We start from the raw sequence: 9,465 nt of genomic DNA on the forward strand, positions 1-9,465 counted from the left end.
TAGTCAGTAAGTTGTAGACAATAACTTGTAATTTGTAGCTGTTTGACTTTGTCTGTTGTCTGTATGTTTGGCTTTTATTTCCTACATTCGTATTTCGTATTCTGTGAATAAGTAAATTTAGTGTACAATATTGCTGTAGTAATCATTAATCGTAAATCCATAAATTTGAAACTTTTACAAACGTTGGAAGAAATAGTTATTATGTATGTATGTTTCCATGAACGTGTCTAGAATAATAAAACATAGTTTTATCATCCTATACTATAAAATGAAGATTCCGAGAACCGTGGCGCCCCCTAGGTATAGTGTACCAATGGAATTGGAATATAATATGATTAGGTGCATATTATTCTGAAATGTGATTGTGAATTGTGAATGTAAATTATGAAATTACCATGGGAAATACTCAAATTAGTTAATAGATATCTACTTCTATAATAACGAATTTTAATTTGTATATATCATTGAATTATAGAATACGTACAGGTACAGTATTTTAATTGTGCTATTACGGAATGCCTTTATAGACTTTTCAATAATAGAAAGTATTCAAAATAATTTGGCCTTATAAAATTGCTCTAGTAACCCGTTTTGTTTGACCTTACCCCCAAAATGGTAATCCATTAGCTATTTAGCTGTATTATGTTTTTGAAGTCTATTTAATATATTTTAAAATTACACACACGTAATATTCTGTTATTAATTTATTTTGTAAACTACACCAAGGTATTAATTATTTATAGAATCATGAGTGGCACATATACACCAGGCACTGTTCCAACAGCACCATATGGGTGGAATCAGCAGATAAGTGTTTCACCAGCAAGTCCTTACACCCCACAACCTGAATGTAAGTGACCAACTACATTTTTTTCTTCTAATATTTTAAAGGTACCTTATTTGATTTAGTTGTGAAGGCACCATATGAACTTATTACCACTGTTGTTCCTGTTGGCCCCCATAGTACCCGAATGGTCTGCTCCTTTTGCCGAAAAGAGATAACTACAAAAATACATAAAAAACCGATTACAAAGGCTTATATATCCAGTTTATTGTGTTGTGTGTTTGGGTAATAAACAAATTAATTAATCATTTTTATCAATTTAAATCGATATTCATTTGTAATTAGGTTAAGTGTTCGCTACAAGGGCATTTGTTGTCTGCGTCTTACACATTTAGCTTTGTTAGTTTAAAAATTAAGAGTAAATCAACCTATTTTGAAATTTGATGGTAAGAACACAATCTGTGCTTGATGTGGATTTTTTTACGATAAATCAATTTTTTAGTAAGTTTTATATATTTAATATAGGTAGCTTAAATTAAAAATGCCCATTACTCACTAATATCTGAATTATCATAAAAAAACCACATACAAACACAGATAATGTTCATACCATTAAGTTTCATACAAAATAGGTCGATTCTCTTGAATTTTTAAACTAATGAAGCTAAATGCGATCTGTTAAGTGTACATTTACTATGTTACACGCAACAAAATATGTCTGTTTAGTGTCTTCTTAACATGCAAGTTAATTCATTTAATGTGAACTAGTCAAAATCTCTGAGTATAATTTATATATGTTTTATTTTTTGGAACTTAAAAGGATGTTATACCCACATTATGTTGCCCTGTCTTAAAAACACTCAGCATACCAAATTTTATATTCAGAATAATTAATTTTACTCAGTAATCTTTAACAGCAGAGTGAATTGGCCTATTATCAAATTTGAAGATCAGAATATTACCCAGGGACCCACTTAAGTTTTTTTTATTGGTATTTTAATTTTAAAGCAAGTTTTAAGCATTGCAAATTTAAAAAAGAAACCACTAATGTCAAAAATTATAGTAAAATGTATTATTCTGAATGTAGAATTTGGTATGTTAATATGTTTTGTAAGACGGGAACAACGCATGCGTGTTAATCAATACTATATTCTATTACATTATTATTATACCAATGTAAACTGTATTTCAAATGGTAAAATTTTTTTTAAGTTTTAAAAAACAAAATAATGTTTATGACAAGTCAGTTTTTATGTTTTTATTATGTTTATAACATTTTGATTGAATAAGTTAAAGGATAATAATAATTTATGTAGTTAAAATTTTGAATAAATTGAACAATACATATTATAACGAATATCAGCTGATGCTGATGTACATTAATAAATTAACCGAACTATCTATGCATATACTATTATTTTTTTAATACACACATTTTTCTAAAAAGATAGTAAAACATTTAAGTTTTTATACAATTCAATGTTATAGGTACTATTTGCTTAAATTATTATAATAATTACCCTATTAATTGATGTTTTTCAGATGTTTTTGGGGTCCTTGCTTAATACCGTTTTGTATGGATCAATGCTTAAATGTTGAACATAAATGCCCTAAATGTGAAGTTTATTTAGGGCAGTATATAAGATAAGTTGTGTATGTTTTTAACTAAAACCTTAATGTTCAAATTAACTGTTACTTACAAAACTTAGTATACTAATGCTTACTCAATGAGGCAGCTTGTTTGACGTATTCAAAAGACATTATGTATACTTACTAACAATTATTGTCTTCGGTGACTTGTAATTATGTGCCTTATAGTATTATTGGAAATATAAAATCTCTAAAACTACTTATAAATTAAAATATTTTTTTAATATCCCATTAGAATTTAGTTACCTCATATCAATATTAATTATAAAAGTTTTAATGTTATCTGTTTATATTTTTATTATTTTATATTATTATACAATGTGTTGTTTGTTTTTATTATAATTATTATTGTTATGACTAATAAAAAAATTTTCAAAGACTATTTCATTATTTTATTAGATACAGTTATTTGCAATTTACTGTTTAAGTATTACTATAACAGTTAATTACAGTGTGCAGGTACGATACATATTCATATAATTGTATCAAATAGGCCAAAGAGTGTTTACTTTAGCAAATATTAAGTACTAAAAAAAAGCATAAATTATTTTTCTATCAGTTACCTATTTCTTTTATAATTTTATTTTATAAAATATACCTAGGTAGTCTAAAAGTATGTAATAAAATTAAACAAAACAAAAAATGACTAAAAATATTACCACGGAATAAATCTAAATGGAAAAAATAATTACTTATTTAATAAAAACTATTATTATGTATAGTTGTTATTATCTTATCTGATTTTCATCCACATAGCCACATCATGTGGCCTGTGGGTTGCTATATAGGTTGCTGTGGTGCTTGAGCACTCCATGAAAAAAAAATAAAAAGAATAGTGAATACCTATAACAGAGTATTAGTGTTTTATTAAAAACTAACGCAATTATTCGAAGCTTAAAAATTGTTTAATATAAAATGTAAGTACAACGCGAAGCTTATGTTTACAGCACGAATTAAGATATACTTAATATTATAATATATCTTAATTCCGTGGTTTACAGTAATTAATTATTATAAGATTTGATGCGCCACACTGCTACAGGTCTTCGGGAATATCATTTGTTCTATAACACTCCGCTGAATGATAGCTGAACATTTGTTCCAAGTCATCGAACTTCACATTGATTTTCCCCGAAACCATTTCGAGTTGGTCTTGTAGTGTTTCGTACATTTGAGATAGACTCATATATTTTAGGATTATATTTTTAACTTCGTCTAAAAATATAATTAGATATTGATATTATAACATAATATTTAAATTAAAATTAAAATTTATCAATACTTTCGACGGCAATCAAACGAATATTATTGTTGTTCAAATTTAATGTCAATCCTTTGAATTGTGTGTCGAGTATTAACTTTTGTTCTAAACGAGAGAAAATTGACGGTTATAATCTATATTTAGAAGCTTATTATTAAGAGGGATTGTATGGGATTACAAATTATTATATAAGTTAAATAATATACTATCGTAGTATGAGTATCACCTCCTAGTTCCTTTACAGTATTTTTCAAACATTGATATAGTTCTGTACACTGCGGAATTTGATCTTCAATGGGAGTAGTATTTGGGAGTTTCGATTTGTCTTCGATATCTGAACACAAACAATTTATTTAAGACTTGTTACTTGTTAGTACTTAGTTGTTTAGTTTTTACTTATTTTAAATACCTACCTATACTAAAAATATTATATAATAAATTATAATTTATAACTTATTAATGTATATAATATTATCATTATGTCTAATCCTATGATAGCCAAGGACAGGACACCTACCGACTACCATATTTACGATATTTTGAAAATTTGTTTTCGATATCTTGAATTTTCACTGTCAAAGAGTGAACTGTGATTGAAGATTTTCAGATGTATTAAAGAAATTTATGAATCACCAATATTATTAATACAATTAAATTATAATTATCGTACACTCGTACATATATTGATATTTATTACCCAACTTTAATAAATATAAAAAAGACAATAATGTAAATATTGTATTATAATATATATTATATAGTATATCTATTATATTTACAATTTTAAAATTCTTATTACTTGCATCAAAATTAACTCATCGAAAAAAAACTTAAGATAATTTTCTTACATTTACAATTTATAATACTTCAACTAAATCTAATATTAAAAATATCATAGTTAAATGGATTATTCTGAACGTGAAATGTGTAATGTGAATAACCATAGACCTATAAACTATAATAGGTCTGCGAAAATAACACATGTCAACGTATAGTATAACTAAAAATGAACATATATTTTGAATAGATTATATTGGTGTACATTATTAATTGATTTTGATACGTACAAAGTACCTACATCACTTAAGAAGGTGTCAACCAATCGAACCCACACACGACAGTACGATACAGCCATAGGCGCAAATAGGGGAAGCTAAGCCCTCCCAAAAATGTCCTTAGCCTCCCAAACATTTCCTACATTTTGTTTTAAGCTTATACAATATTAACAAAGTAAGGGTTTAGCCCCCCAAATCCTAAACGCTATTTGCGCCAATGGATACAGCCATAGTTGTATTTATAAAAACCAATCCGGCGAAAAAGAAACACTCAAGTTGCACTGTTGCAATTTGCAGTACCTACCTATATGGCTATATAAGTAGGCGTGTAGGACGAAGGTCGTAGGTAACCTAACAGTTCAGAAACTACATTTTAAACATAGACATTATACTGAGTACCTATAAGGTCTATGATTTTAAACTTTACAAGGTCAATATCAACTGCTGTGTCTTGCTGTGTTAGCGTTTTTATTTATTTTTATCATTAAATAGGTAACCGGTGTGAAAAATAATGCACCGGGATGTTTGGACCATATTATTTACGTGGTTCATTATCCCGTTTCGGGATTATGTGGTATAATTTTAAGGGCCAGTTGTACAGTCTGATTAAAGTTAATCACAGTTGTTTAACCGGCCGAATTGGGCCGGTTAAATATCTGTTATCAGCTGATTAAGCGTAATCGGAGTTTAATCACAGACTGTACAACTAATAGCCAGTTGCACCCTTAGATCATATATATGATCTAAGGTTGCACCACAGACTATATGAAAGTATAGCATATTATAGTCTGGTTGCACCGTCTACGGTTAAACTTCGATTAAGCTTAATCAACTGCTAACAGATATTTAACCGGGCAAATTCGGCCGATTAAACTCCGGTTAACTTTAATCAGAGACGGTGCAACTGGCCCTAAGCCGGTCTATAGTTTAGCCATAGAGATAGAACAATGTTTAGCGAATTTAGTATACCACATTTATTGTCTCGTTTGGTTTTGCGCAATGATCGGTTGGATATTAAGTCTTAACTCCTAGAACTTTCAACTTACGCAAGGAAAAAGCATCGGTTTCATCTCGACTAGGATGAAACTCAATTGAATGTTTCGAATTTGTTGATGTTGAAATCGAATTCGACTCCTCTTCCTTCATAATATTGTTCTAAATATTTAGTTCGTTATATATAATATATGTAATATAATATATTATATATTATGTTTTTATTAAATCGTAATTTTTGGTAGACAATTAAGAATTTATATTTCATATACCAAATAGTCCTTAGAATGGTCTTCAGATTCAAAATTCTGCTGGTTCTTTCCGAAAAAATATTGATACAGATTAAAAATTAAGCGATCCATTTAAAAAAAAAAAAATTTTAATCAACTATAGTCTATATCGTCTATCAAGCATTCAAGCTTGATGTAACGTGTATTATTTATGTAGGTATTTAAAACTATTTGAGCGATAAAACAATTTAAAATGTATGAATTATACTTATGGGTATTGCTTTCAATAAAATATACATGTCGTCAATCATTATTATCCAAACAATATTATTTTTGGAGAGATAGCATTTTTTTTAAGCCAGTTAAAAAGTAATTAAACATATAATATTAATAAAATCTTAACACTATCACTGCGAACCTGCACGGTATACATATTTATGTACTTATATAATATAGCTATGAGCTAGTACAGTAGAATACCAATAAGTGTATTTTAATATTTATTATGATAATGTAATAATGTATAATATAATATCTACCGCTATCGGTTACCTAAAGTATTTCTTTAATCGTTGTGCCTATACTGTGTCAAACTGTCAAGTGTCAACTGTCCAAATTGCAGATATAGACATATATCAGTATTTTTTTACAGATTGCTTGTTACATGCACTGTGCCTTATTATTTATTAAGTATATATTATACACGATGATTCACCAAGCATGCTCATCCACCTTTTCTTCTTTAGTAATGATGATACCTGACTGAGTGCCACTGAATATAAGAAATTAACTCAGAAAAAAAAAAATTAATTATCAGACATATTTACAACAATATTTACTATAAGACCCAATTACTAAAATCAGCTGTATGCCTGTATGTATATATAAACTCTTTTTTTTCTGTTTTTTTCCTCTTAGATTACCCTGTAAAACTTATAGACATCTTAAAAGACACTATAATCATAAAATAGTGTTAAAAATGCAAACGTAACAAAATAATATGTAACAAAAAAAATCATATTTAATTTATGATTATTACTTATTTGAAACTGTGTGTCTATATTACGTTTCAAACCAAGTTACACAATACTATACAAGTCGTGCATATATTATTTATAAGATACAGTTGAATCTATCAATAATATGATCTATCAATGATAGGTACATCAAGCCATCAACTGCCCCGTGTCTGGTATACTGATAAAATCTCAGCTTCTTTCGACAGTAAGCAATACTGTCCCGGGGTATTTTTAGATATATCTCAGCCCTCAGGCCTTCGACCGCGTTTGGAATGACGGGCTTTTATTTAAACTAAAACACTTTCTCCCTCCGCCATATTATTTAATAATCAAATTATATTAATTATCAGATTATCTTGAAAATACATTTAATTAGAATAGAATCTTGGGCCAAAAACTGGAAAACTAAAATCAATGACAAAAAATCCGCCCAGGTGAATTTTTCCCTAAACAAAAGGAAATGCCCCCCACTAAAATTCAATAACAAACCAATTCCACTTCAACAGTCAACCTGCAAATACCTAGGTATCACTCTGGATAAAAGATTAACATGGTCAAACCAGTGGCGTCATTTATGGGGGGGGGGGGGGGGCAAGGTGGGCATTTGCCCCTGTCTGATTTTAAAAGCGGCTCGATGGGCCGGTGCCTAGTTGTTGCCGTTTTACCATGACTATATTTTATTGCACAAAAACATGCCTATTTTATATTTTCAGAAAATATTATACTATGTAAGTACTAAGAAATTATTGTCACAATGATACATTTTTACTAATTGATAGTTGGAATATATTAATTATATTAAGACGAATGTGGGGACGTACACATTGTATATTTGTATGTTTGGGTATGTAACTATGTATGTATGTTTGTGTGAGTGTGTTTTGTGAAAGAAAATGAACGATATTAATACATTTATTAGTATCATAATCCCGTGTAGTTTAATTTCTAAAATCTAAAATTAATACAAATAATACAAATTGTTGTATTTGTTAAAGAGTGCCACTTAAAATTACGCAATTTTTTCATTTATAGAACAAATGGAAGTAACAGAGCAAGTTCTTAGCTATTCAAAAACAAACATCTGTTTTTGCGCTAGTGAACCATCTCGGCGTACAAATACTATTTTTATAAAAAAAAAATGGATTATCGCGAAAACCAGCATTTAAAAAATTTACTAGATATGGATAATTTGTCAGCTAATCTATAACAATTATGTTATTTAAATGTATAAGCGTGATAAGATATTAAGATAAAAATGTAGGTATCTATATAGTTAAAATCCGTATTAGACAAAATATGCACTATAATATGTAGGTAGTTACTATACCTACTTTTACTTAAGATCACATAAACATTTTGTCACCCACACGCGTTGTACGTACCTACTTAGTACTTCTTGGTTTAGTATTCCAAATTTGTATTAGGATTTATTTGTTTAATCGACTTTATTTTTCAACACAATGGAAAACAATTCAGAAAGTAAGTAACAACCACATAATTAATATTTAGGTTTATATTTTAACTTTTAACCAAATTGTGGTATAGATGCAAAATCAAATTAAATTATTAATTAATTGTAGCAAATAAATATAATTTTAAATATTAAAACATGTTTGTTAAAATAAGTATACTTATATTTTTTTCAATTAATTCAAAAAATAATAATGATACGCTCTTTTTAATTCGGGATGTTGTTGAAATCGTACGAAAAAATGGTTCTTTTCAATCAGTTACATCTGTCAATAGTAGATGATTTCCTGAATTCCTCCAGAATTTAGTCATAAATTATAATGGTATATTGCTGGTAAAAAATATATCTTAATATCATAAATGGTTAAATATGCACTTATAAATTAAATATGATCAAATATGTAAAATATGCAGCAATACATTATGATTATAAACTTATATTGCTATGAAACAAATTTCTATAATACTCAACAATGTTTTGAATGATTATTGAACTCCTAGAAGTCCCTAGCCATAGACTCATTACGAATTATGATAGCGAAAGTCATAATAATATGAGACTAATTATAGTAAGTTATATTTTCAATAATTTGTACAAAAATAAACATTCATTTTATTTTTAATTTACTTATGAAACACATTACACAACCGTCACAACTATTCCTCCTGGGTATGTGATCATTTCTTCGGGATTTCTGTGTCATCGTATTCAAATTCTTATTGTGAATTTTGTGTTTTAAATAATTATTTTCCATTTTTTTGACAATGGCAAAAAAAGAAAATAATCTAAAACGGAAACGGTCATCTAAAAAAAAAATCTCAAATTCTCTGGTACTACGACGATACAAAAAAATAAAGTAAGTACCTATCAATATAAATTCTGTTTAAACGTTTATAGTAAATTAAAATAAAATAATAATATTTTGGGCTCTACGCCTCTACCCATTCAATATAAAATCAAAATAATTTCTATTATCCTTTACAAAAACAATTCTGTTGGGGG

At 28.0% G+C, this 9,465-nt stretch overlaps 2 protein-coding genes across 3 annotated transcripts; one reads left to right on the forward strand and one right to left on the reverse strand.

Moving 5' to 3' along the window:
• The first annotated feature begins 338 nt into the window (after positions 1-338).
• On the forward strand, positions 339-2,814 carry LOC100168843 (LITAF-like protein). 2 transcript variants are annotated; one of them, NM_001162332.2, is made up of 4 exons: positions 339-486; positions 744-850; positions 910-1,069; positions 2,327-2,814. In NM_001162332.2, the coding sequence occupies exons 2-4, from the start codon at positions 748-750 to the stop codon at positions 2,430-2,432; spliced, it is 369 nt and encodes a 122-aa protein (NP_001155804.1). In that variant the 5' UTR covers positions 339-486; positions 744-747; the 3' UTR covers positions 2,433-2,814. The 2 variants fall into 2 exon arrangements, with proteins under 2 accessions (NP_001155804.1, XP_008182679.1); XM_008184457.3 differs by having other exon boundaries at positions 476-615.
• Positions 2,815-3,096: 282 nt separating this feature from the next.
• LOC100571358 lies at positions 3,097-6,250 on the reverse strand. Its single transcript, XM_003244221.4, has 5 exons — positions 6,016-6,250; positions 5,797-5,905; positions 3,922-4,029; positions 3,717-3,800; positions 3,097-3,649 (listed from the first exon to the last, which is right to left on the reverse strand). Exons 1-5 carry the CDS (start codon positions 6,103-6,105, stop codon positions 3,471-3,473), a joined length of 570 nt encoding a protein of 189 aa, XP_003244269.1. The 5' UTR covers positions 6,106-6,250; the 3' UTR covers positions 3,097-3,470.
• Positions 6,251-9,465: the final 3,215 nt, after the last annotated feature.

This window comes from Acyrthosiphon pisum, chromosome A1 (genome assembly GCF_005508785.2).
Source record: "Acyrthosiphon pisum isolate AL4f chromosome A1, pea_aphid_22Mar2018_4r6ur, whole genome shotgun sequence".
NCBI lineage: Eukaryota > Metazoa > Arthropoda > Insecta > Hemiptera > Aphididae > Acyrthosiphon > Acyrthosiphon pisum.

Coding starts and splice junctions, on each gene's coding strand:
- LOC100571358 (XM_003244221.4), bottom strand. CDS start 6,105: ATGGATCGCTTAATTTTTAATCTGTATCAATATTTTTTCGGAAAGAAC. Junction 4,030..5,796: donor AACCGATGCTTTTTCCTTGC/GTAAGTTGAAAG, acceptor GTTTGTGTTCAG/ATATCGAAGACAAATCGAAA. Junction 3,801..3,921: donor TACTGTAAAGGAACTAGGAG/GTGATACTCATA, acceptor TCTCTCGTTTAG/AACAAAAGTTAATACTCGAC.
- LOC100168843 (NM_001162332.2), top strand. CDS start 748: ATGAGTGGCACATATACACCAGGCACTGTTCCAACAGCACCATATGGG. Junction 851..909: donor TTACACCCCACAACCTGAAT/GTAAGTGACCAA, acceptor TATTTGATTTAG/TTGTGAAGGCACCATATGAA. Junction 1,070..2,326: donor TTATTGTGTTGTGTGTTTGG/GTAATAAACAAA, acceptor GATGTTTTTCAG/ATGTTTTTGGGGTCCTTGCT.